A 27709-nucleotide genomic window follows, 5' to 3' on the forward strand; every position below is an offset into this window, starting at 1 on the left:
CGCTTTACCTTCTGGGCATGCGCAGTTCTTGACAAGTGGAGGGGAGCTCCATCATGGCGGCGCTTCCGGCCTGGGCGCCGCTGGAGCACGAGAGGCAGCTCTTCCTGGACCTTTTCGACCAGGACGGGCTGGTCATCTGCGCGCGGGGCCTGGGCGTCGACCGGCTTCTCCTCCGCTTCCTCCGCCTCTACTGCGACCCGGCCAGGCTGGTCTTGGTCCTCAACACCAACCCCGCAGAGGAGGTACGTGGGATGGAGAGAGGGAGGGAGGGATAGGCCCTCTCGAGTTCACAACAAGCTTTTCCTGTTCTATTTATTTCAGGCATGGGCCAACTTCGGCCTTCCCTCCAGGTGTTGGACTGCAGCTCCCACCATTCCTAACAGCCTCAGGACCCTTCCTTTTCCCCCTCAGCCGCTTAAGCGAAGTTGGCTCAGGCCTGATTTAGTTGCATGGAATGAAGGTAGATCCTTCCTATCCCCCCCCCCCTTTTTTTCTTTTTCTATGCTCTGGTTCGTAGAATCACAGTTGGAAGAAGACCCTCAAAGGACATCAAGTCCTTACAGCACAAGCAAAGCCTGCCCCACTCTGACAGATGGCCATCCAGCCTTTTTCAAGGAAGGAGCTTCCACCACACCCAGGCAGAGAGTTCCGCTGCTGAACAGCTCAGGAAGTTCTTCCTAATAAAGTTCACAGAACTTCCTCTCCTGTCATTTGAATTCATGGCTCCATTGAGTCCCAGTTTCCAGGGAAGTAGAAAGGAACCCCACTCCCTCTCCTTAGGACATCCTTTCACAATTTTATATGTAGTGTTAATAATAATACAAAGTCCTGGAGAGACTTATTTTGCATAGAATTATGGAAAAAATAGACCCATGCCTGATTCCACAGCAAGCTCAAACATAAATTCCAAACATAAAAGGCAAACATTCAGCAAGCTGGCTTCAGGAAAGGCAAAAGCTGCATATCGCAAGTGCTGAACCTGACTCAGCACATGGAAGATGTCTTTGAAAGGCAGCAGATCACAGGAGCTGTCTTCATAGACCTGTCAGCAGCTTACGACACTGTAAACCACCGCCTCCTCCTGAGAAAAATGTATAATATCACAAAGGACTACCACCTCACGCGCCTCATAGGAAACCTGCTACAAAACAGGAGCTTCTTTGTTGAGTTCCAGGGCCAGAGAAGCAGATGGCAGAAACAGAAGAACGACCTGCCTTAGGGCCATGCTTGCTCCATCAATGTTCAACATTTACACAAATGACCAGCCACTGCCAGAAGGGACAGAGAGCTTAATCTATGCTGATGATCGTGCCATTACTGCTCAAGCAGGGAGCTTTGAGATGGTTGAACAGAAGCTCTCCGAAGCTCTAGGTGCTCTTACTGCCTACTACAGGGAAAACCAGCTGATCCCTAATCCATCTAAAACACAGGCATGTGCTTTTCACCTCAAGAAAAGACAAGCATCCCGAGCTCTGAGGATCAACTGGGAAGGAATCCCACTGGAGCATTGCAGCGCACCAAAATACCCGGGAGTCACTCTGGACCATGCCCTTACCTACAAGAAGCACTACTTGAATATCAAGCAAAAAGTGGGTGCTAGAAACAATATCATATGAAAGCTGACTGGCACAACCTGGGGATCACAACCAGACACAGTGAAGACATCTGCCCTTGCGCTATGCTACCCTGCTGCTGAGTATGCATGCCCAGTGTGGAACACATCTCACCACACTAAAACAGTGGATGTGGCTCTTAATGAGACATGCCGCATCATCACGGGGTGTCTGCGCCCTACACCACTGGAGAAACTACACTGTCTAGCCAGTATTGCACCACCTGACATCCACTGGGAAGTAGCAGCCAATAGTGAAAGGACCAAGGCAGTGACATCTCCAGCTCATCCCTTGTTTGGGTATCAGCCAGCACGCCAACGACTTAAATCAAGAAATAGTTTTCTAAGATCTACAGAGAAACTCGCTGGAACACCTCAGCAAGCGAGAGTCCAAAAGTGGCAGGCTCAAACCCAGAGCCTCAATCAATGGCTGATATCTAATGAGAGACTCCCCCCTGGGCACACAGAAAACTGGGCGACTTGGAAGACACTGAACAGACTGCGCTCTGGCACCACGAGATGCAGAGCCAACCTTAAGAAATGGGAGTACAAAGTGGAATCCACAACATGCGAGTGTGGAGAAGAGCAAACCACTGACCACCTGCTGCAATGCAACCTGAGCCCTGCTACATGCACAATGGAGGACCTTCTTGCGGCAACACCAGAGGCACTCCAAGTGGCCAGCTACTGGTCAAAGGACATTTAATCAACTACCAAGCTTGCAAACTCTGTGTTTTTGTATATATGTTTGTTTGTTTTGTTAAAAATGTAATACAACTGTTCGGTTGCCTGACATGATAAATAAACAATAATATTCCTTCCTAACTCCCTGGAAGGACTCAGGGCGGATTCCAAATGTAAAAGGCAAACACTCAATGCCCAAACACAACAATATACCCATGGTAATGTCTCCTCTCAACCTTCTCTTCTTCAGGCTAAATGAAGAAGGGCCTGAGGCTGTTAGGAATGGTGGGAGTTGCATGGAATGAAGGTAGATCCTTCCTATCCTCCTTTTTTTTTTTGGCATGTTCTGGTTCGTAAAATCACAGAGTTGGGAGAGACCCTCAAGGGACATTAATCCAACCCTTACAGTGAAGGAAAAGCAGCTCAGACCCAGCTCTTTAAGCCACTCCTCATAGGGATTATTCATGGTCTCCAGATCTTTGATCCTTTTTGTCACCCTCTTCCTCTGGACACTTTTCAACTTAAAGTCAGTATCTCTTTTGAACAGTGTGATTCCAGGTGAAGAAGTCTGACCAAAGCAGAATAGAGAGGCACCATGAATTCCCTCAATCTGGGCACTAGACTTCTTTTGATGCAACCCAAAATCCCATTGGCTTTTTGTAGCTGCAGCATCACATTGTTTGCTCATATTAAAATTTTTGTCCACAAAGCCTCCAAGATCTTGTTCACATGTTGTGGAGCCAGGCGTTTCCCATTCTGTATCTCTGTGTTTCATTTTTTCTTTCTGCCTATGTGGAGTATCTTACATTTGTCCTTGTTGAAATTCATTTTGTTATTTTTGGCCAATCAGCTCGCTAATCTGTTACTTTTTTTTTTTGTTCCCAGGAGTTCTTCATTGATCACCTGAGGACTGAGAACGTGGCTCACCTCCCTCAGCGCGTCACGAACGAAATTGCCAGCAGCCGCCGCTATGAGGTTTACACCAGAGGAGGAGTCCTCTTTGCCACCAGCCGCATCCTGGTGGTGGACTTCCTAACGGATAGGATACCTGCTGACCTGATCACTGGTAAGGATCATCATACAGTCATCTTAGTGCTGAGCGAAAGCAAAAAGGGAAGCTGCTCCTCTTTGAGGGATGTCATCTCTCTCTGAATGGCCATGGATCAATATTATGCAATTCTGGGATTTGTAGTTTGGTGAGGCATCAGCATCCTTTGGCAGAGAAGGCTCAAGACCTTGCAGAACTACAGCCCTCATGACTCTAGAGCATTGAACCAAGGCAGTTAAGGTGGATTCATTCTTCAGCATAGATGCACCGCAAGGATTTCTTTTCCATCACTGGAAGCTTTGTTGTCCTAACACTTTTGTTTTGAAAGAAGGAATTCTAAGCAGGCAGTAAGTGCAATGGTCAAATTCCAAAGAGTGCACCTTTTGTTGCTGCATATGACTTCTGTAGCAAATCCTTTTTTTGATTTCAGGGTTTTGAAAACTGAGGTGTTCATCAGATAAGATGGCGCATTAGACTCAAGTCAATATGGGTGAATCTTCCTACTTATACAGTCTAGAATTGCATTGGCTTTTTTTAGCTGCCACATCAAACTGTTGACTCATGTTCAGCCAGGAGTCTTACTAGACTATCAGCTGAAAAGGCAGTATGATTCTAGGCTTTGTCAATAGGGGTACAGTGTCAAGATTGACGGAAGTCATAGTCCCACTCTATTCTGCTTGTTGAGACCTCACCTGGAATAAGAACCCTGTGTTCAGTTTTGGGCAACATAATTCAAGGATATGGACATGCTATAACAGGTCCAGAGAATGGTGAATCAAATGGTCAAACCCTATAAAAATGGCATAAAGAGCTGTGTATGTTTAGCTTGGAGAAAATGTTTAAATATTTGAAAGGTTGTCCCATTGAGAAGGGGAAAAGCTTGTTTCCTGCTGCTCTAGAGACTAGGACACAATGGAGCAGTGGATTCAAATTGCAGAGAAAAATATTCCACTTAAACATGAGGAAGAATACTCCCCCTGCTGTAATTTAACCCTATTTTACCAAACGTATTTTTTAATCAAGCTTTATTGTGTTTTAATTTATTCTAGTTAACTGTTAGAGAAGTTTTAGGATAGTGATTAGTGTCTATTTGTCTGTATGTTGGCCTCCTTAGTGGATGATCTACGCAGGCAACTGGACAGGGCGAGTGTGTCCCTGTTGGTTCTCTTGAACCTCTCAGTGGCTTTTGATTCCGTAGACCATGGCATCCTTTTGGAGTGCCTCATGGGAAAGGGACTTGGAGATACTCCAGTCCTTCTTGGAGGGTCGGTACCAGAAGGTCTTGTTGAGGGATACTTGCTTGGTCCCATCGCTCTTTTCCTGTGGGGTCCTGCAGGGTTCAGTATTGTCCTCCGTGTTGTTTAACATCTATGTGAAGCCACTGGGAGAGATTGTCAGGAATTTTGGATTTCAATGCCATCTGTATGCAGATTATGTTCAACTCGATTACTCCTTTCCACCTGGTGCTAAGGAGGCTGTCCAGGTCCTGAATTGGTGTCTGGAAGCTGTGATGAGGGTGAACAAACTGAAATGGAATCCAGACAAGACAGAGATACTCCTGGTCAGTCAAAAGGCCGAACAGGGTATAGGGTTACAACCTGTGCTGGATGAGGTCACACTCCCCCTGAAATCACAGGTTCGCAGCCTGGGAGTTCACCTGGAGTTATCACTGAGGCTGGAACTCCAGCTCTCGGTGGTACCCAGGAGAGCTTTTGCACAACTAAAACTTGTGCACTGGCTGCGCTCATACCTTGAGAAGTCAGATGTGACCATGGTAGTCTTTGCTCTTGTTACATCTCAATTAGATTACTGCAGTGCGCTTTATGTGGGGTTGCCTTTGAAGACTGTTCGGAAGCTTCAAGTTGTCCAACAGGCAGTAGCCAGGCTGCTCACCGGAGTGGCACACAGGGAACATACAACCCTCCTGTGGGATCAGCTCCATTGGCTGCCAATTTGCTACCGAGCACAATTTAAAGTGCTGGCTTTAGTGTATAAAGCCCTAAATGGTTCTGGCTCAGCTTACCTGTCCAAACACATCTCCCCCATGAACCATTCCGGGCACTAAGATCTTCTGGGGAGGCCCTGCTCTTGGTCCCATCTCCTTCACAGTTGTAGTTGACAGGGGCAAGGTACAGCGCCTTCTCAGTGGTGTTCATCAGATTAGATGGCGCATTAGACTCAAGTCAATATGGGTGAATCTTCCTACTTATACAGCCTAGAATTGCATTGGATGTGGAACTCCCTCCCCAGTGAAATTAGATCAGCCCCCTGCCTCCTGTCCTTTAGAAAGCAAACTAGAACCTGGCTATGTAACCAAGCTTTTAAAGAGTTGTACAGGGTAACATGCAGCTACAAAGTTATTGCAATTTGATTGGAAAGGCTTCTGGATTATGATTTTGGGTTTATGTACAATGTTTTAAAAGCTTGTTTCATAGAATCATAGAATCATAGAATCAAAGAGTTGGAAGAGACCTCATGGGCCATCCAGTCCAACCCCCTGCCAAGAAGCAGGAATATTGCATTCAAATCACCCCTGACAAATGGCCATCCAGCCTCTGCTTAAAAGCTTCCAAAGAAGGAGCCTCCACCACACTCCGGGGCAGAGAGTTCCACTGCTGAACGGCTCTCAGTCAGGAAGTTCTTCCTAATGTTCAGATGGAATCTCCTCTCTTGTAGTTTGAAGCCATTGTTCCGCGTCCTAGTCTCCAAGGAAGCAGAAAACAAGCTTGCTCCCTCCTCCCTGTGGCTTCCTCTCACATATTTATACATGGCTATCATATCTCCTCTCAGCCTTCTCTTCTTCAGGCTAAACATGCCCAGTTCCCTAAGCCGCTCCTCATAGGGCTTGTTCTCCAGACCCTTGATCATTTTAGTCGCCCTCCTCTGGACACATTCCAGCTTGTCAATATCTCTCTTGAATTGTGGTGCCCAGAATTGGACACAATATTCCAGATGTGGTCTAACCAAAGCAGAATAGAGGGGTAGCATTACTTCCTTAGATCTAGACACTATGCTCCTATTGATGCAGGCCAAAATCCCATTGGCTTTTTTTGCCGCCACATCACATTGTTGGCTCATGTTTAACTTGTTGTCCACGAGGACTCCAAGATCTTTTTCACACATACTGCTCTCGAGCCAGGCGTCACCCATTCTGAATTCGTTTTGAATTCTGCTCCTGTCCTCTGGACTATTGGCTATCCCTCCCAATTTGGTGTCGTCTGCAAACTTGATGATCATGCCTTCTAGCCCTTCATCTAAGTCATGAATAAAGATGTTGAACAGGACCGGGCCCAGGACGGAACCCTGCGGCACTCCGCTCGTCACTTCTTTCCAAAATGAAGAGGAAGCATTAGTGAGCACTCTCTGTGTTCGTCCACTTAACCAATTACAGATCCACCTCACCGTAGTTTTGCCTAGCCCACATTGGACTAGTTTCCTTGCCAGAAGGTCATGGGGGACCTTGTCGAAGGCCTTACTGAAATCCAGGTACGCTACATCCACGGCATTCCCTGCATCTACCCAGCTTGTAGCTCTATCGAAGAAAGAGATCAGATTAGTCTGGCATGACTTGTTTTTGATAAATCCATGTTGACTATTAGCGATGACTGCATTTGTTTCTAAGTGTTTGCAGACCGCTTCCTTAACAATCTTTTCCAGAATCGTGAGGCTGACCGGACGGTAGTTGTTTGGGTCATCCTTTTTTCCCTTCTTGAAGAAGGGTTTAATGTATTTATGTAAGCATTTTATGATTTCCATGATTTTATTGCTCAATGTATCTTGTATTTTGTTGGTTTTATGTTAATGTGGCATTGAATTATTGCCAATTTGGAAGCCGCTCTGAGTCCTCAGATAGAGTGGGGTAAAAATACAGTAAATATATATATATATATATATTCTCTGTTTTTTGTCTTTTATTGTTGATATGGTTAGTGGACCAATCAGTAAACAGATCTGTATTTCTGTGATTTAAAAAAGCACTAGGGAAGGTCCGAATCCTGTAGCAGCAAGAATTATATGAAGAAGGTGAAGTAGAAGCAATTGCGTTATATCTTGTAGGAGAATTGGCTGATAACTTGTAGGAGTGTGTGTCGTGTTCTTTAATGGGTGAAAAATCTGAAACTCCTAATTTCTGTAAAATATTGCAACCTGTTCTGTTGAAGTATCCTTCCCCTTATGACAGTTTATTGATGTTTTTCCATCAGGCATTTTGGTGTACAAAGCCCACCGAATCATTGAGTCTTGCCAAGAAGCCTTTATCTTGCGACTGTATCGCCAGAAAAACAAGCAGGGATTCATCAAAGCCTTCACAGATAATGCTGTTGCTTTTAATACTGGCTTTTGCCATGTGGAAAGAGTAATGAGAAACCTCTTTGTAAGAAAACTTTACCTCTGGCCAAGGTAAGGAATGCCACTGTGATACTTATAAAAAGTGCAATCAGGAACTTACTTTGTGGCAATCTTGGCTGTAGTTTCTGACAACTGGTTTATGAACTTGACCCACTTCAGGCTTTGCAGATTATTGTGTCAATGCACCTACAAGGATAACATGCTGATTTACTTTCAAATCTTCTGAAGTGCATAGGCTCTGGTCAGAGTTGTCATTATTATCCTATTACAAGGACACTTTGAATCATGTAGTTTCAACTGTGGTTTTCGTTTCTGTTGAGGATTTTTTTAAGTCACTAACGTGTCAAAGTATCTGGTATTTGAGCTCCAATATTGTAGTCTGGTACAAGAGGAAGTCTATGGGGGTGACATCATGAGTTCCCACAATGGGTGACACCAACTTTACATTGACATTTGTGTTTCAGGATATACACTAATTGTGCTATCTTTGGCCTTTTTGAAGAAAGGAAGATTTTAAACTTGTTTTTGTGAGCTTTCAGTTGTTGTACGAGGCTGTATTTATGCACCTTTCTGTATATGTTCTAATTAAGAGACAGGATCAATGTCCCCTTTCCCTGCTAATAATATGAGGGGAAGAACCTTCATTCATTGGGAAAGCCCATACTTGGCCCAGGTTCAGTTCCTCCAATCAATTAAAAAGATCAGGTAGCTGACGAGAATGTCTCTCTGCTTCTGAACTGCTCTAAGGCTTTTTCCTATGTTCCTATATCTAGTTTTGCACTGCTTTTGAAAAAAGAGGGATGGCGTTTGTATTCATTAGCATTCACCTTCCCATTGCCTTTCTCTGTCATATCTCTGTTTTCTCCTCAGATTTCATGCTGTGGTGCACTCCTTTTTAGAGCAGCACAAGCCGGAGGTTGTTGAAATGCATGTCACTATGACTCCAGCCATGCGTGCCATCCAGAGTTCCATACTGGATATCCTGAATGCATGTGTGAGAGAGCTGAAGCAGTGTCACCCTGCTCTGGAAGCAGAAGATTTATCACTAGAAAATGCTATTGGCAAGGCATTTGACAAGGTAGAGGTTTGAGATTTTTGATAGTATTTCTCATAAGCAAGTGCCCTCCACCTACGGTTCTCTTCCTGAAAGCCAGTGCAAACAACATAATTTACCACTGGCATCTCATTCTTCTGGCCATTATACTGCCTTTGGGAAATTTCACTCACATTTTATCATTATGTCTGCTGTTTTGTTAATAAAATGGCAAGAACCTTGTTTGATCAGACTAAAAGCCTGGCTGGTTACTTTTTTGGACAACCGCGGCATGGCTTGGAGGTTTCTGGAAGTTTTGCATTAACATAATTTCCCCCAGATCTAATTCTATATACTACTTCCAAATATGGCCAAGCTGTTGTTTCAGCAAGGCCCATAAGCAAGAGAGGAATGCAGTAAGTTCTTCCCTACTATTGTTCCTCCCAGAATTTGTGTTGAAAGGGACAGTGCCTCTCAACTTGGGAATTTTGTTTACTGTTGTAACTAAAAGGAAATCAAGAGATCTCCGTTAGATTAAACCAAGGACCCATTTCAGCAGTCCATTTTTTGTTCTCTCATCAGCTAAGCAATGCCTTTGGAAGCCCCAAAGTAGACATAAGTACAATAACATTCTCACAGTTATGTTCTGTAGCCTGTTTTGGAGGCATACTGCTTTTGAAATGGGCATATATCCATCATGACCAGTAGCTAGCAGTAGTTCTATAATATACTAGCCGTCCCCTGCCACGTGTTGCTGTGGCCCACATGGGGGTTCAGTGTGGGAGGTTTGGCCCAATTCTATCATTGGTGGTGTTCAGAATGCTCTGTGATTGTAGGTGAACTATAAATCCCAGCAACTACAACTCCCAAGTGTCAAGATTCTATTTCCCCCAAACTCCACCAGTGTTCACATTTGGGCATATTGAGTATTCTTGTAGAGTTTGGTCCAGATCCATAATTGTTTGAGTCCACAGTGATCTTTGGATGTAGGTGAATTACAACTCCAAAACCAAAGGACACTGCCCACCAAATCCTTCCAGTATTTTCTGTTAGTCATGGGATTAACTGTGTGCCAAGTTTGGTTCAATTCTACCATTGGTGGGGTTCAGAATGCTCTGTGATTGTAGGTGAACTATAAATCCCAGCAACTACAACTCCCAAATGTCAAGATTCTATTTTCCCCAAACTCCCCCAGTGTTCCCATTTGGGCATATTGAGTATTCGTGTAGAGTTTGGTCCAGATCCATCATTGTTTGAGTCCACAGTGATCTTTGGATGTAGGTGAACTACAACTCCAAAACCAAAGGACACTGCCCACCAAACCCTTCCAGTATTTTCTGTTGGTCATGGGAGAACTGTGTGCCAAGTTTGGTTCAATTCCATCGTTGATGGGGTTCAGAATGTTCTTTGATTGTAGGTGAACTACAAATCTCAGCAACTACAACTCCCAAATGACAAAATCAAATTTTTTTAGTGGAGAACATACATTGGGTTGTTAGGTGTATCGTGTCCAAATTTGGTGCCAATTGCCCCAGTGGTTTTTGAGTTCTGTGGATACCACAAACGAACATTACATTTTTATTTATATAGATCAGTGGTTCTCAACCTTCCTAATGCCGCGACCCCTTAGTACAGGTCCTCATGTTGTGGTGACCCCCAACCATAACGTTATTTTCGTTGCTACTTCATAACTGTAATTTTGCTACTGTTAAGAGTCATAATGTAAATATGCAGGATGTATTTTCATTCACTGGACCAAATTTAACACAAATACCTGATATGCCCAAAATTTGAATACTGGTGGAATTGGGGGTGATCGATTTTGTCGTTTGGTAATGCTGGAGTTGCTGGGATTTATAGTTCACCTTAAATCAAAGAACCTTCTGAACTCCATCAATGATAGAATTGAATCAAACATGGCACACAGAATTCCCATGACCAAGAGAAAATACTGGGAAGGTCTGGTGGACATTGACCTTGAGTTTTTGGAGTTGTAGTTCACCTACATCCAGAGAACACTGTGGACTCAAGCAATGATGGATCTGGATCAAACTTGGCACAAATACTCAATATTCCCAAATGTGAACACTGGTAGAGTTTGGAGAAAATAGACCTTGCCATTTGGGAGTTGTAGTTAATGGGATTTATAGTTCACCCACAATCACAGAACCCCCATGACCACACAGAACCCCCATGACCAACAGAAAATACTATGTTTTCTGATGGTCTTTGGCGACCCCTCTGACACCCCCTCGCGACCCCCACAGGGGTCCTGACCCCCAGGTTGAGAAACACTGATATAGATGGATTATTCTAGTAGCCATTTAAAGCTGTATTTATGAGTTTTAAACTGTTGTTTTTATATGCTATAGTTTTTACTTTATTGTATTCTACTGTGTGTTTATTTTATGCTTTGTCTTGGCACATTGTGCCATATGTAAGCCGCCCCAAGGCTCTTCGGGGAGCTGGAGGCGGGGTACAAAAATAAAGTTGTTATTGTTGTTGTTGTTGTTGTTATTAGAGAGAGGCCTAGAGTTATATCATGATAAAAAAAGAATGTGAGGATATCAAAGATAGTGCGGGGTACACTTCCACACCATAAGTCATTTGATGAGCTTTGTATGAAAACTGTATTGCTTATTTGGAATCGAATATACAGTTATATGTTGTGTTACTTAATATTCCTCACCTCAATTTTCCTGTTTCTTCATTTTGCCTTAAATGCTGTTTCTCCTGATATTTTCTGGTAGTTTTATACTTTCTGGTAGTATTCTGATAGTATTTTTTCCTTTGTGAAATTTTTTATTAGCTCCGTATATTAGGTAACTTTAAGTCCTGGAGTCACAGGGCTCAATACAACGTTAGGATTACATTATGTAGACCCTTGAAATCAATATGAATTAAGTCAGCGGTGCCTAAGAAGGCCTGTTCACATTAATGTTTATTCTTTATTGAGTACATCATCTGATGCTTCCGCCCTCACATCTTGAGCCCTTATGCTCATTTTGCCAGGGCCCTCTCCCAAAACTTTGTCCTAAAGACACCACTGCACTAGCTTCCCCTTCATGCCTTTGCTTGAATTCTCTTTCAAATATTTCTGTCGACTGTGGGTCAGATTACAAAACAACCCATCCAGAGTTTGACAGTCTTACATTCATTAATGACATGTTCCCTAGACTTCATTAGCTTAGTGACCAGGCATCCAGATTATTCACTTGTTTCTTTTGGAATAAGATAACATGATCATTTTGTTTGTGGAAGCTTTTACAGATCACTGGCACAATCCAGATGAAATTGTCCAATTGAACTTTTCTCCCTTGCCACCAGCTGTGTTTTCTTCAAGAGAGGAATTTTATTTTGTTTGAGCTGGTAATTTTTTTAGACAGAGGATTTGGGCATCTGTAAATTGTTCACTTTGGAGGTTGCTTGTTTGCTTGTTTTGTTAACATAAAATAGCGTTTTATGAGCTGTCAAGTATCTGGCTCACTTATCTTAATGTTAGTTAACAATGAAATAAACATTCACTTGTTTGAGCATCGTGTTCCAGGACTGTAACATTGTTGCCATTATTTTTATTAGTTTTGTACTTGGTTTTTTTTTAATCCACTTAATCAAGTGAACCTTAAAAGTTAAGAACAAAAACTGGGCTAGGAATCAAACCTGATTTGTAAATCAGTGATGGCAAACATATGCCTCCTTCAGATATTGCTGAGTTGCAACTCCACAATTCCACTTTATTAGTTTTGCAAGCTGAGTTTGATGGACTTTGCAGTTTACAATCTGGAGGGCCATATGATTTCTTGCTGTCACTAAATTAGATAGAGGGCAATATTAGCCAAGGCATTTTTGGTTGGGTTCATTTTTAACTAGCCAAACTCTTTTTCATGGAAAGCTGTTATAGATGTATCTGCATGTCTCACTCTAAAGGATAAGTCCGTCTTAGAGGTGGTACATTTGAATGGGAAATATATTAAGATGCATGGCTTCATACTCCTTTGGCTATCTCACAATCATGGCCATGATCTGGATGAAAGTGGAAAATAGCTTTCACATTTGGCTCTGATTATTATTATTTGGTTGCAACTTCTCACTTGCAGATAGGTAGTTACTTTATTTTGCCCTGTAAGCAGTGTTAAGAGTTCTCATAGTAATTGTTTGGAAGGTAACTCTTTGGACCCAAGGCAACAAACAGTGAAAGCTGGCGCAAGCTTAAGTAGCTTCCTCATTGTTCAGGTTAAGAAAATTTGCTGCTCAGGTCGAGGAGAAAACTGCTTGGCTTGGTGGCACAGGAAGAAGCTCTATTTCCAAAGCCTTGCTGCTGGGAGCCCCTGGTTGGACACCACCCTGGCATAGTGCAAATGGACATGTGCAATTCATTCACTCCAAGTAATTTGCACATTCATTTCTCTGGAAAGAATTATTCAGCACAATCACATATTGGTGGATATAGACTGTGTCCTTCAAAACTATTTCAGTGACATTTCTCAATGATATTAAAATATCTCAGTGAATCAATAACCCAATGCCTGTTGAGTTTTAAACTGGGCAATAATGTAACAGGACATGAATGTGTAAGATAGGGAAGAAAGGAGGGTGAGACGCAAGGAACAAAAAGTTGCCTCAGGTTGAATTAACCCCAAACCTAGTTTATGTATTTTATTAAAGCTCCTTCTTTTCTTTCTGAACTTTCTCTGGTCATCTGGTTTCTTAAAGCTTCTAAAGACTTATTTGTGACATCAGTTATGTTTGTGAGATTTAAACACTTTTCTAAGCAAAGTTAATCATGTAGAATTATCATACCACATGCTACCAGTTTTCTCTCCACTTTATATTTCCAGACCATTCGTCATTACTTAGATCCACTTTGGCACCAACTTGGAGCGAAAACCAAATCTTTGGTCCAAGATCTGAACATCCTCCGTACTTTGCTGTGGTATTTGACTCAATATGATTGCATCACTTTCCTCAACCTTCTAGAGTCCTTACGAGCATCAGAAAAAGCCTTTGGTCGTAATTCAGGTAGTAGCTGCAGAGGTGTTTTTTTTTTTTAAACAGTGAATTTTAACCTAAACAGTAACAAAACCATTCCTGCATATCTTTGTATTTTCCTCCAGGCATAGGGATGTATTGTCAGTGAATAAAATGAGCTATATTTCTCAAAATGCATAGTAACAGAATTGACTGATATAATTAAGGTTTGCATTCCTAGTACTGTTAATAGTCTTGTAAGAGACTTAATATGCATACCCAGTTTAATTGAACAACACTCAATTTGTATATGGTGGGCCCTATTTCAGTTGTTGCATTCCTGTTCAATTTTATACCTATACGAGCTGTCCCCTGCCACACGTTGCTGTGGCGCAGTCTGTTGATCTGGAAAATAAAGTATTTATTTTTTTTATTATTTATTACATGCATTTCTACCCCGCCCTTCTCAACCCCCGAGGGGGGACTCAGGGCGGCTTACAAAAGGCACAATTCGATGCCAACAACAACAATGAAATAAAACATGTAATGTAATGAGTAATGAGAAAGTGTTGGTTTCTAATATATGTAGTTTGTTTGTGCTTGTGGGTGAACAGTATTTCTTGCTGTTTCTTTGTCAGTGTTGATATGGAGAGTGTCTGGTTTGCCTACTCTGGAACATGCAACATATCATTGTCCTTCTTTAGGGGTCCCTTTCAAATCTATGATACTATATCTGTGTGTGTGTGAATCATATCTATCTATATCTATGGCTGGATGGCTCTTTGTCAGGAGGGCTTTGATTACGTTTTCTTGACCTGGTGAAGGGAGTTGGACTGGATGGCCTTGAGTATTTTCTGTTTGTCATGGGGGTTCTGTGTGGGAATTCTGTCATTGGTGGGGTTCAGAATGCTCTTTGATTGTAGGTGAACTATAAATCCCAGTAAGTAACTCCCAACTCCCAAATGTCAAGGTCTATTTCCACCAAACTCCATCTGTGTTCATATTTGGGCATATGGAATATTTGTGCCAAGTTTGGTCCAGATCCATCATTGTTTAAGTCCATGGTAGTCTCTGGATGTAGGTGAACTACAACTCCCAAACTCAAGGTCAATGCTCACCAAACCCTTCTAGTGTTTTCTGTTGGTCATGGAAGTCCTGTATGCCCCGGTTGGTTCAATTCTATCATGCTATTTGACTGTAGGTGAACTATAAATCCCAGCAACTACAACTCCCAATCTAGCTATCGATCTATGGCTCGATGGCTCTTTGTCAGGAGGACTTTGATTAGATTTTCTTGCCCTGATGGAGGGAGTTGGATTGGATGGCCTTAAGTATTTTCTGTGGGTCATGGGGGGTTCTGTGTGGGAAGTTTGCCCTGATTCTGTCGTTCATGGGGTTCAGAATGCTCTTTGATTGTAGGTGAACTGTGAATCCCAGTAACTACAACTACCAAAGGTCTATTCCCCCAAACTACATCTGTGTTCATATTTAGGCTTATCGAGTGCTTGTGCCAAGTTTTTCCAGACCCAGCATTGTTTGAGTCCACAGTGCTCTCTGGATGAAGGTGAACTACAACTCCCAAACTCAAGGTCAATGCCCACCAAACCCTTCCAGTATTTTCTGTTGGTCATGGGAGTTCTGTGTGCCAAGTTCGGTTCAATTCCATCGTTGATGGAGTTCAGAATGCTCTTTGATTGTAGGTGAACTATAATCCCCAGCAACTACAACTTCCAAATGACAAAATCATAAATTTTTGAGTGATGGTCACTCCTTGTATTGTGAGACGCTTTGTTGCCATATTTGGTGTGATTTCATTCATTGGTTCTTTTGTTTTTAAGGTACTCATTATGCACAGAGCATTTATATATATATAGATTAAGCCTTTGGTGACAAATATGTGTAGTGCCTAATATTTTTTACAATTATGCTCTTTTTTCTTTAAAATCATTTTACTTATGTAAATTTTAATAAATTTTAATTGACATATACTTGAAGTGGATAGACTGCTTTAAAACGTGATAGGATTCAAGACATCTAATTAGTCAAACTAGGTATTTAAACTTTTGCTAATGTATGGATATTCTTTTCCATCTTCCAGGTTGGCTTTTTCTTGATTCTAGTACATCAATGTTTCTAAATGCTCGATCCAGAGTTTATTGCCTTCCAGATGGAAGAGGAAATAAAAAAAGAAAAGCCTCTGAGCAAACAGATGTAATGGAAGAAAAGGGTATGTGAATTTTTTTCTACTTTGCAACCTACAAATAATATTAATTATTACAATCGCTTGAGGCTGTTGATACTACTAAAGGTATGGGCAAACTTTGGCCCTCCAGGTGTTTTGGACTTCAAGTTCCACAAGTCCAAAACACCCAGAGGCTTGAAGATTGCCCATGCCTGTAACAGACTATCACTATACGATTTTGCATTCTATAGTATCCCTGAAATTGATGGCTACCTTTGCTGATGTTACCACTGTTCAGGATCCATCTTTGCATGCCAGATCTCTTAAACAGGTATCAGCTACCCAGACTTTGTTGTCTCCTACTTTAGCCTGTGTGGCAAAATACACAGCTGACTCTTCTGGCATGTGTCTAGCTCATTTAGTTGTAATTCAATGCCATTGACAGGTCTGGTCCGTGGGTCTGTTAACATCTGCCAGGACTGTGAATGAAGACTCACTTTTCAACAACTTTAGTCTCTTCAATGCTAAAATGGATTTGAAATTGTTGCAGACATCAACTTCATACTACCACAAAGAAATAAGTTTTTTCTTCTACCATACATACCAAGCTGACTGATCCCCAGGTTGGCTGACTGGCACAACCTAGGGATCACAACCAGACACAGTGAAGGCATCTGCCCTTGCGCTATGCTACTCTGCTGCTGAATATGCATGCCCAGTGTGGAACACATCTCACCACACTAAAACAGTGGATGTGGCTCTTAATGAGACATGCCGCATTATTACGGGGTGTCTGCGCCCTACACCACTGGAGAAATTACACTGTTTAGCTGGTATTGCACCACCTGACATCCGCCGGGAAGTAGCAGCCAATAGTGAAAGGACCAAGGCAGAGACATCTCCAGCTCATCCCTTGTCTGGGTATCAGCCAGCACGTCAACGACTTAAATCAAGAAATAGTTTTCTAAGATCTACAGAGACACTCGCTGGAACATCTCAGCAAGCAAGAGTCCAAAAGTGGCAGGATCAAACCCAGAACCTCAACCATTGGCTGATACCAAATGATAGACTCCCCCCTGGGCACAAATAAGACTGGGCGACTTGGAAGGCACTGAACAGACTGCGCTCTGGCACCACGAGATGCAGAGCCAATCTTCAGAAATGGGGCTACAAAGTGGAATCCACGACATGCGAGTGCGGAGAAGAGCAAACCACTGACCACCTGCTGCAATGCAACCTGAGCCCTGCTACATGCACAATGGAGGACCTTCTTGTGGCAACACCAGAGGCACTCCAAGTGGCCAGATACTGGTCAAAGGACATTTAATTAACTACCAAGTTTGCAAACTTGGTGTTTGTTTGTTTTGTTCTGTTAGAAATGTAATACAATGGTCTGGTTGCCCCTGACACGATAAATAAATAAATAAATAAAAAATAAACATACCAAGCATTTCAATATCGCTGGCAGACTTAACAACTTTTTAAGACCTCACTTCAGCTCACAAGTCAGTAAACCTAAGGGTATTGTAGAAGCAATGGCACTATGTTAGGTACTCCTTTCCATATGCTTACAGGGTTTTATGGACTTTTGGAAGTAGCAGGAAATACCAGCCAATGAAATTCAAAATGTATTAGCTGGTGTGCAGTACAAGAAGAGCCTGGCTGCAGGCTTTACTTTGTTCAGGTGATCAAGTATATGAGCATTCCTACACTAGCCTTGGAATTTTATATCCCTGTTTTTAGCTGATACTGTGGTATTTGATGTCAAACAGTTGTTTGAATTTGAATCTATGGTTAGCACAGGTTATGTTGTCTTAAAACAGTCGTGCACAAAGCATATTTATTGTTGGACTGCAATTTCCATTCACCCTTGGCCAGCATTCTTGGCAATGCTAAGAGTTGTAGTCTCACCGTGCATCTGCCATCAATGTATGTGTTTTGATTCTTGGCTAATAGTAGTCATAAAATATCAATAGGACACATATTTTATTCTGTTTTCTTCTTTTGCATTTCAGAACAGAAAAGGGAATTGATCTTGGAAAGTAACCCAAAGTGGGAAGCACTCACAAATGTACTAAAGGAGATTGAAATGGAGAATGAAAACAGTGAAGCTCTGGGTGGGCCAGGTAAAGAGTAATGATTCTCAGAGGCAGAACACAGGTAGGGATGTGAGACATGAGGAGGCAAGCAGATTTCAATAGTAAATATAATTTAAAAAAATTATATTCTGCCCTATCTCCCCAGGGGGACTCAAGCGGATTCTAACATGCAAAAAGGCAAACATTCAATGCCTCAGTAAAATAACAAATACCAACATAATAATCCAAAATAATCCCATATATGAATATGAAAACAACTTAAAACCTAACATCTATACATTAAATATGTCAGGGTGAGTGCTGGCATTATGTATATAATTCAGATTGCTTACTGTATTGTATATGTGTGTATTGGTGTGCAGTTTTCCTTAACTCATTATTGTGGGAGAGGCTGCTATGTGATCAGATCTGGGATTATTCAAGACTCAGACTCCATTTTAGAACAGTACAGTTCAGAAGCCGTTAGACTTTTAATGTAGAAATGGTACAGATTAGACTCTCTTAAATTGGACTTTCAGACTAGACAGAGACTCTATTAGGCTCTCAGAATAGAGAGATGCTTTAGACAATGGACAGTTGATTATAAGAAAGATCCCCTTTGTTATCTGCACAGAAAATCCTATCTGTACCTGGATTGATATGCAGTGTACCTGTATGCTGAATAAATTAAGTAAACCAACTATGTTAGTTAATGAAGACTACTTTATTTTTGGTCTCGTGAGAGCATGATTTAAACCAAGATGTTTTGAGGGAGAATAGATGTGTTTTTCGGCAATTGTATGTTTTTTGTGCATTGGCATATCTTTGTCCCTAACAGTTCAAAGAGATATTTAGGTTCTCAGTCTAACAGCTAGAAACTAATTGCCTTCCATGAATAATAATGGATATTTTTAAACTCTTCTCGGGAAGATCATACTTTGTAAAAGGTTATGATTTCTAATCAGGTCATGCCTTTCCACAAGATTCCTGGTTTTCCTAAATGGTTATGAATATCCATTTTCCAAAAGTCTATGAAGATTTCAATTTTCCAAAAGAACGTGCCACTGTCAAACAATGGGTACTGCCCAAAATTCTTCCTCCTTTTCTGTTGTGATATTTCATATGATCAGGTTCTCTGAGATGTAGGCTGTAAAGCATGCCAGTGGAATACAGTTTTTAGTCAGGTAGTAAAAAAAAGGAGTTCTTCTTTCCATATACCTCTGCCACTTTGGAAGTTTCTTCTCTCCCCAAGTCTTCTCTCCCCAACTCTCCCCAGTTGTTGCTGTTGTTGTGTACCTTTATGTTGTTTCTGACTTATGGCAAAGTTAAGAGAATCTATCATGGGGGTTTCTTGGCAAGATTTGTTCAAAGGGGGTTTATTTTTGCCTTCCTCTGAGATTGAAAAAGTGTATTAATAATAATAATAGTAATAGTAAAAATAATGATTATAATAACACTTATAATTGTATTTATTTATACCCTGCTTTATCTCTCCCAAATGAGACTCAAAGCAGCTTAACAGAAAAGCATTCGCATCCAATTTGCTCAAGGTCACACAGTAGATTTACAAAGTCCTAGTTTAATGTTCAAACCATTACTCCACACTAACCTAGGAGATAGGGTGGCCAAGTGATCTAAAGATTGCTAATATAGCTCTTTAGAAACATTTTCTAAAAATGAATATAGTCCTTGAGCTGAAAGCCATCTTCACCCTTGTGTTGACACAATGGGTATACTATACACTATCCCTTTTTGATGCATGCCCCTCCTTTCTTTTTCTCTCCTTTTCTCTCTGCTTAGGGATGGGACTAGAGGACCAACTCTTTGTACCATCTTCTAACCATACCCACTGGTTCGTGTTTTCCAGGGCGAGTGCTTATCTGCGCCAGCGATGATCGCACCTGTGCTCAGCTTAAAGAGTACATCACAGCTGGAGCTGAAGCTTTTCTAATGAGGCTCTACAGCAAAACTTTTGGAAAGGGCAAAGAGGAAGCTGATGCCTGCCTCGAGGACAGACAAGCAACCAAGTGCCAGGGAGATGATTCCAGAAAACTAAGGTCCAAGGAAGCCAAAGCAGAGTCTTCTAAGTCAAGGAAGAGGAAAAGGATGCCAGCACTCACCCTGACACAAATGTTGAGCAAAGAAGAGCAGGAAATCATCATAGAGGAGCAAGAAGACTCAAAGGACTTAGGCAGTAGCCAAGGAAACAGCAACAATGAAGCCAAACCTGATTATGTCCAACTGAACCTTACCTCCTCAGATGGCTTTTATGGGATCTTAAAGGAACCACTAACTCTTATTCATCCACTGAATGGTGGTGGAGACCCTTATGCCCTCACACGTATTTTACACGAAGTGGAGCCTAGATATGTTGTGCTATATGATGCAGAGCTGACCTTTGTTCGCCAGCTGGAAATTTACAAGGCAAGCAGACCTGGGATACCTTTGAGGTATGCTAAGTATGGGAGGGGGTGACTACTGGAGGAGCTGTTTTAATTATGTCTGTGTGTTCAGATATATTTAGGATTGAACGGTTAAAATAAAAATTGATTAGTGCCCTGGAATTATGTCCTATTTGTAAAAGAAACTGGAATTATGTCCTATTTATACGAAAAAATTGTATCCACCATTCTGATCCTTAGCCAGGGTGAGTACCAGTAACTAAATGCAATAGAATCAAGGAATTGGAAAAGACCAAAAGGACAGTATAAAGATCTGGGAACTTTTCCAGGATTGGATCTATAAATTTAGGACAAATATTCTTATAATACTTGCAGTATAGCAGGACATGATCAATTGTTTCAACTATGCCTGACTGGCAGAGACTGATATACTCTGCGTAAGTATCTCCCATCCAGTAAAGCTGATGGCACAAGGTTGAAATGGATCAAAGAAAAAGCTGTTGCAGTATATTTAGACATTTCCAGAGCATAAAGATAATTATTCTTGTTTTGCCATTACCTTCCTCTGAGATTTAGACCCATCGCAAACTAGCCTCCTGCGGGAGCAAACCTTGCCAGCACGTCCCTGACGTCATGAGACTCCGCCTCTCGCCCCGCCCCTTTCTCAGCCTCTTTCTCCGTGCCAGAGTGGTTTTTCCTTTGCTAGGGCAGCATTGCCAGCATACTCTCATTGTTGGCAGAATTCAACAACGAGAGTACGCTGGCAATGCTGCCCTAGCAAAGGAAAAACCACTCTGGCATGGAGAAAGGGGCGGGGAGAGAGGCGCAGTCTCATGACGTCAGGGACGTGCTGGCAAGGTTTGCTCCCGCAGGAGGCTAGTTTGCGGCGGGTCTAAGAGAGTGTGACTTTTCTCCAAAATTACTTAATAGATTTTCATAGCTAAATATGAATTTGAACTCTAGTCTAGTGAATATTACTTAATTCAAAAGTACATTTCTGTGGGCTCAATAACATGAAAAACTTTTTACATCATTTTTGAACAAATACAATTAAGACTTCATGTTTGTTGGTACTAATTCTTTTTCCAAAATCAGGACAAGTTTTTAATCAGATAGATTTTAACAGATCTTTTTAAATATATACAGATTACTTAGTTTGAGGACACAAAAATGGCTAAGGCTCCTTCCACACAGCTGAATAAAATCCCACATTTTCTACTTTGAACTGGAATACATGGCAGTGTGGACTCAGATAACCCAGTTCAAAGCAGATATTGGGGATTTTCTGCCTTGATATTCTGGGTTATATGGCTGTGTGGAAGGGCTCTTAGAAACACGTATTTGTAGGTTTACCCTACCTTCGGGAGTTTGGATAACATCTTCACATCTTGCTTTGCAGGGTTTATTTTCTTATCTATGCAGGTTCGACAGAAGAACAGCGCTATCTTACCACACTAAGGAAAGAAAAAGAAGCCTTTGAAAAACTTATTCGGTAAAGTGTAACTTGCATAGTACATTGACTTTCATTGCCTTTCATTGTTGGATCATTATGTGGCATCACAAGGCTGGATTTGAAGGGATACTGGGCTAAGTGCCTTTTAATTGAAGCCTTCCTATACTAGGTGGCATTAGGGGACCTATCTAGGGATAACAGCAGCTTACATTACCTTTGGTTACTGTCTATAATGGCCAATTACATTTCTCCCTAAGCCCCTGATGTGCTATTGTAGAAAATTGCCTAACATCAGCCTGAGGGCTGAGAAAAGCAGTATAGAAATAAAGTAAATAAATAAATAAGTAAATAAATAAATAACATCAGTTACCCATTACTGTGGATAACATTGGACTAGAAAAAAAATTACAGGAACTTAGGTGCTGATGCTAAGCTTCTGATAGCACATTATTTTTGGCTCTTGTAAAAAATCTTTCTTTTTACAGTTGGCAAAATTGTAATTGCAACTAATGGCTAGCACTCCCATTTCATCAGAACCATTTCCAGCCATTTGAAAGACAGGCAGCACATTGGGTATCTTTTTGTTGCTATAGCACTTTAGTTTGTTTCTGTTCTACATTCCCTTCCTACAGGTTTCCAAGGTAGCAAATTTGTGTAAGAATTTAAATAACATGCAGAATGGTCATATAATTTTATAATGAAAATCCAAACATTTGCAAAGAGGAAAAGGTTTGCTTGCATTGATTATAAGGAACAGAAACCACTCTGAATGTGGAAATAGCACGAGAGTGGTCAAGTTGCCCCTTATCTCCCATGAATTTATATAACAATAATAATTTATTAATTAATTTATTTATATTCCACCCTCTCTCCCCAAGGGGGACTCAGGGAGGATTCCAACATCCAACATACAAAAAGGCAAACATTCAATGCCTCAGTAAAACAAACAATATTAACACAATAATCCCAAAGAAGCCCACATATGCAAACATTAAAACCTAACATCAATAAATTAAACAAGAACATAATCAAACAAAAAATATATATTGACATAAAAAACCACAATAGATTTATGGGTGCCAGCTCTGAAACCCTTTGAATGTGCTGTCTGGAGTTTCATCTTTGAAAGAAAGTGGGGAATAAGCAAACAATAACTTTGAAGCCTATTGTTCATGCAGTTGTCCTTATCTGATTGGTGTATGCATCTATGAGTGCCTATTTCAAGCATTGGTTTATCTCAGCCCTTCCCAACTGTTTCTTCTGCATGGGATGATGCCCAAACTGCATTTCTCATCAGCTCTCTGCATGCTGCTTGGGAATAGAAAAAACTGTAGTTCAATACATCTGGATTATACTACTGGTAGCTTCAGGAGGGTTTTGTAGCCTTTTTTAGCCACTCCAGTGAAACAGTCCTAGATTTTCAACATGAAAATCAACAATTAAGATTTTCAAAGTGTTTCTGTTCCTAACATGTTTTCCCGTTTTCTCATATTCACCAGAGAGAAGGCCAACATGGTTATCCCTGAAGAAAGAGAAGGGAGAGATGAAACATGTTTGGATTTGGGAAGAGATGCTACACCTGCTACTCTTACTAAGGACACTCGGAAAGCAGGTTAGTAATTGCAATGTCTGAAATCTGTTGTTTCTTCTGATTAGTAGTAAACCTCAGGGCCTCAGGCCACAGACTTTCCATCATTTACTTTCTGGTTTTGTGGATGAGACTGAATCTTAGGAGGGCCAGATTTGCCCAGTGCGCTGAGATTCCTCACCTCTGCTGTTAATTATTTGTTATAAACTCCTCGCTAGTTTGCTAGTTCACTTTGTTCCATCTATTTATGTTTACTAATGCTATCACTACTTTGGTCAGGTGGCCAACGACAGGAAGATGTACAGCAAAGCATTGTTGTGGACATGCGAGAATTCCGTAGTGAACTTCCATCTTTGATTCACCGCCGTGGCATTGACATTGAACCTGTAACCTTGGAAGTAGGTGACTACATTCTCACACCTGACATTTGTGTGGAGCGAAAAAGTATCAGCGATCTAATTGGTTCCCTGAATAATGGAAGGCTTTATTCTCAGTGCATTTCCATGTCTCGTTATTATAAGTGTCCTGTCCTTCTCATAGAATTTGACCCCAACAAATCATTTTGTCTCACTCCTCGAGCTTCTCTGTATCAGGAGATATCTAGCAATGATATTGCTTCAAAACTTACTCTTCTAACACTTCATTTCCCTCGGCTTCGTCTCCTTTGGTGTCCCTCTCCTCATGCCACTGCTGAATTGTTTGAAGAATTGAAACAAAACCGACCACAGCCTGAATCAGCAACAGCCATGGCAATCAGCGCAGATTCAGAAACCCTTCCTGAATTGGACAAATATAATTCAGGTCCCCAAGACTTCCTCTTAAAACTTCCAGGTGTGAGCACTAAAAACTGCCTGACCATAATGAATCATGTTAAGAATGTTGCAGAACTCATAACCTTTTCTCTGGAGAAGCTGACTGAACTCCTGGGCAACACTGCCAGTGCCAAGCAGCTTTATGAATTCATCCACTTACCCTTTACAGAAGTAGTTCCTCAAGGGAAAATAAAGAGATGATGAATTATTTTAAGCCCTTAAGGATTTATAATATGGGCATGTTTTAATTAAATGCTATCGTATCTTAGGACTGGTGTATCTTCCAGAAAAAAACAACTATGTGCAATGATTCTAAAACTACCATTTTGGGATTTGGATTATGGTGTTTACATATTTTAATGTTTTCCAATATTAGCTGCTTACTGCCTCACAAAGGGAAGAATAGCTTTTTCCTTGGTTTGCTAGCTTATAGCACCAAGCAGCTTGTTCTTAATGTGATGGAGTGGGTTGACAGTATGAACTTTCTCTTTCACCATATTCTTTTTTAGGATGTGAAAACTGGCTCTGATTTATGAACTGTCTGGAAGTATTTGGTGGAGTGTAAATGGTTTATTATGTGATTATTTTGTATGTCAGGCACATTTTATGAATATATTCATTGCTGGTACTTTCTCACACACACAAGCCTTTTGCCAATATTTTAATTAGCACAAGGAAAGAGGTTTATTTTTTTAAAAAATCTCAATTTGTCTTGGAATTTATATAACACAAGTGTTGCAATAAACCTTAAATTAACTACTGCGTATAACAGACTAAGCTTTCCTGAATGGAGTGGGAGGAATGTCATAGGTAAGCCTGCTCTTTAATGGGATTTTTCTACTCAGGATTCATTTTACTTTTGCAAGGTTACAGTATATGAACACTGGCAAATATTGTGGACTTGAAATTTTCCAAAATAAAAGAAAAACACAAGACCTTATCTCATAGTATCTGCAACAACAACAAAAATACTCCAATGATTCCTCCTAGCCTGTTTTCATTTCTTTTTCCCTAACTGTTTTTCTTGTCCAATATTATGTCAATACTGAGTAAATTGGGCTTTGTGTGGAGGCAGTGGGATGCCCAGCAGGTTTGTTCTTATTATTTTTTGTACTCCTGCTGCTATACATCTTGGGATACCACAACAGTTTCTTATTAGGCTATTACTGATCCTTCCTTTTATACTGGTCCTATTTTGATTCTATTTTTAAAGCTTGTCAACAGTAACCAAATCAGTTTGGTATTAAAATGAATGATTGTTTAATGGATATTGCATATGCTGAGGTAGTACATAGTTGAACACCAGTTATTTACTTTTTCTTTTGGTTAAAAATATGAAATTTCCATATCTTGTATGTTGAAATACCTTCAGATATTTTGCAAACTGTTTCTAATCACTTCTGGCAGATATAGCGGTGCCACCAAATTTAACACTGGCATGGATGTGTTTTCAGTGAATCAAATTCATGGATATCTAGACATTGATGCATAAAAAGGAACCTAACAGATTGGATAATGCATATATTCTATCAGATGCAAAATAAGGATTGTTTTTAATTTTTTTATTGAACTGAGGGTACAGTTGTAATGTATTTTAAAAACACAAAGTTTTAAAAGCTTGGTATTATACTAAATTGCCCTTTGACGAGTAGCCGGCCACTTGGAGTGCCTCTAGTGTTGCTATATGAAGGCCCTCCATTGTGCATGTGGTAGGGCTCAAACTGCATTGTAATAGGTGGTCTGCTCTTCTCCACACTCGCATGTCGTGGACTCCACTTTGTGGCCCCATTTCGTAAGGTTGGCTCTGCATCTCATGCCAGAGTTCAGTCTGTTCAGCGCCTTCCAAGTCGCCCAGTCATCTTTCTCTCCTTCAGTATCAGCCATGTCTTGAGGTCCCGGGTTTTAGCCTGCCACTTTCAGAGTCTCGTTTGCTGAGGTGTTCCTGCAAGTATCTCTGTAGATCTTAGAAAACTATTTCTTGATTTAAGGCATTGGCTTGCTGGCTGATATCCGAACAGGGGACAGGCCAGAAATGTCACTGTCTTGGTCCTTACATTATTGGCTGCTATTCCCCAGCAGATGTCAGGTGGTGCAATACAGGCAAAACAGTACAATTTCTCCAGTGGTGTAGGGCGTAGACATCCTGTGATAATGCGGCATGTCTCATTAATAGCCACATCCACTGTTTTAGCGTGGTGAGATGTGTTCGACACTGGGCATGGGTACTCGGCAGCAGAGTAACAAAGCGCAAGGGCAGATGTCTTCACTGTATCTGGTTGTGATTCCAAGGATATGCCAATGAGCTTTTGTATGATATTATTTCTAGCACCTACTTTTTGCTTGATATTCAAGCAGTGCTTCTTGTAGGTCAGAGCACAGTCCAGGGTAACTCCCAGGTATTTGGGTGTGCTGCAATGCTCCAGTGGGATTCCTTCTGGAGCATTGTAGCACCTGTTAGAATTAAATGTTGAGAATTTTGGCTTGGTGAGAAAGTTTCAATGGAGAGCCCTTTTCCCAATGATGATAAGAGAAGACAATTTCCTCTTGCTTCATGTTGTCTCAGCCCTGTTCTTAACTATGGGTCTTATGTAATAATAATAATAATAATAATCTTTATTTATACCCCTCTACCATCTCCCCGGAGCCCCCGGTGGCGCAGTGGGTTAAAGCACTGAGCAGCTGAGCTTGTTGATTGAAAGGTCGCAGGTTCGATTCTGGGGAGCGGTGTGAGCTTCCGCTGTCAGCCCTAGTTTCTGCCAACCTAGCAGTTCGAAAACATGCAAATGTGAGTAGATCAATAGGTACCGCTCCAGCGGGAAGGTAAGGATGCTCCATGCAGTCATGCCGGCCACATGACCTTGGAGGTGTCTACGGACAACGCTGGCTCTTCGGCTTAGAAATGGAGATGAGCACCACACCCTAGAGTCAGACATGACTGGACTTAATGTCAGGGGACTACCTTACCTACCTACCATCTCCCCAATGGGGACTCGGAGCGGCTTACATGGGGCCAAGCCCGAACAACAAACTACAATATAAAAATACAAATTGCAGTAAAATAAACATCGAAACATATAAAACAATATACACAGAACATAGAAAACCAAACATAATGACAGAGAGCAGGTCGCATGTACATAAAATGCATAAAATGATTTTAAAACTCCGGGTGAGATAAGGGGGCAGAACTAATTGTAAAAGAGAACCCATAGAGAGACAGAAAATAGGCAAACCTTCGTTCATGGGGGCGGGGGGGGGGGGGACTCCTGGGACAAGAACGTTGAGGGAGCAATAGCATAAAATTATGTGGCTACTGTCTGAAAGCGCAATGGCAGAGCCAGGTCTTGAGACTCTTTTTAAAGGTTTCTAACATAGGGGCTTTCCTAATCTCTCCGGGCAATGAGTTCCAGAGTCGGGGAGCCACAGAGGAGAAGGCTCTCTCCCTTGTGCCCACAAGGTGAGTCTGAGAGACTGGCAAGGGAGAAAGGAGGGCCTCGCCTTA

General features: G+C 41.4%; 1 protein-coding gene and 1 long non-coding RNA gene across 3 annotated transcripts in view; one reads left to right on the forward strand and one right to left on the reverse strand.

Annotated features, from left to right (window-relative positions):
• Nucleotides 1-25142, forward strand: ERCC4 (ERCC excision repair 4, endonuclease catalytic subunit). Of its 2 annotated transcripts, XM_060786357.2 has the most exons (11): nt 1-242; nt 3182-3362; nt 7547-7742; nt 8562-8769; nt 13563-13743; nt 15791-15919; nt 17890-18000; nt 19820-20402; nt 21754-21846; nt 23307-23419; nt 23675-25142. In XM_060786357.2, exons 1-11 carry the CDS (start codon nt 54-56, stop codon nt 24406-24408), a joined length of 2718 nt encoding a protein of 905 aa, XP_060642340.2. In that variant the 5' UTR covers nt 1-53; the 3' UTR covers nt 24409-25142. The 2 variants fall into 2 exon arrangements, with proteins under 2 accessions (XP_060642340.2, XP_060642341.2); XM_060786358.2 differs by lacking the exon at nt 23675-25142 and having other exon boundaries at nt 19820-20376; nt 23307-23394.
• Nucleotides 17995-27709, reverse strand: part of LOC132781858 (uncharacterized) — a 13114-nt gene continuing 3399 nt past the window's right edge. Inside the window, exons 2-3 of the long non-coding RNA XR_010908721.1 lie at nt 21713-21808; nt 17995-19099 (exon numbers count right to left, since the gene is read on the reverse strand). This is a non-coding gene — a long non-coding RNA (uncharacterized lncRNA). The remainder of the gene's footprint in view (nt 19100-21712; nt 21809-27709) is intronic.

Source organism: Anolis sagrei, chromosome X (assembly GCF_037176765.1).
Source record: "Anolis sagrei isolate rAnoSag1 chromosome X, rAnoSag1.mat, whole genome shotgun sequence".
Lineage (NCBI taxonomy): Eukaryota > Metazoa > Chordata > Lepidosauria > Squamata > Dactyloidae > Anolis > Anolis sagrei.

What these genes read in the sequence shown, in the direction of transcription:
- ERCC4 (XM_060786357.2), top strand. Translation starts at nt 54, where the DNA reads ATGGCGGCGCTTCCGGCCTGGGCGCCGCTGGAGCACGAGAGGCAGCTC. An exon ending in TTGGCAAGGCATTTGACAAG is followed by an intron (nt 8,770 to 13,562) that starts GTAGAGGTTTGA and finishes TTATATTTCCAG; the next exon opens with ACCATTCGTCATTACTTAGA. An exon ending in TGAAGCTCTGGGTGGGCCAG is followed by an intron (nt 18,001 to 19,819) that starts GTAAAGAGTAAT and finishes CGTGTTTTCCAG; the next exon opens with GGCGAGTGCTTATCTGCGCC.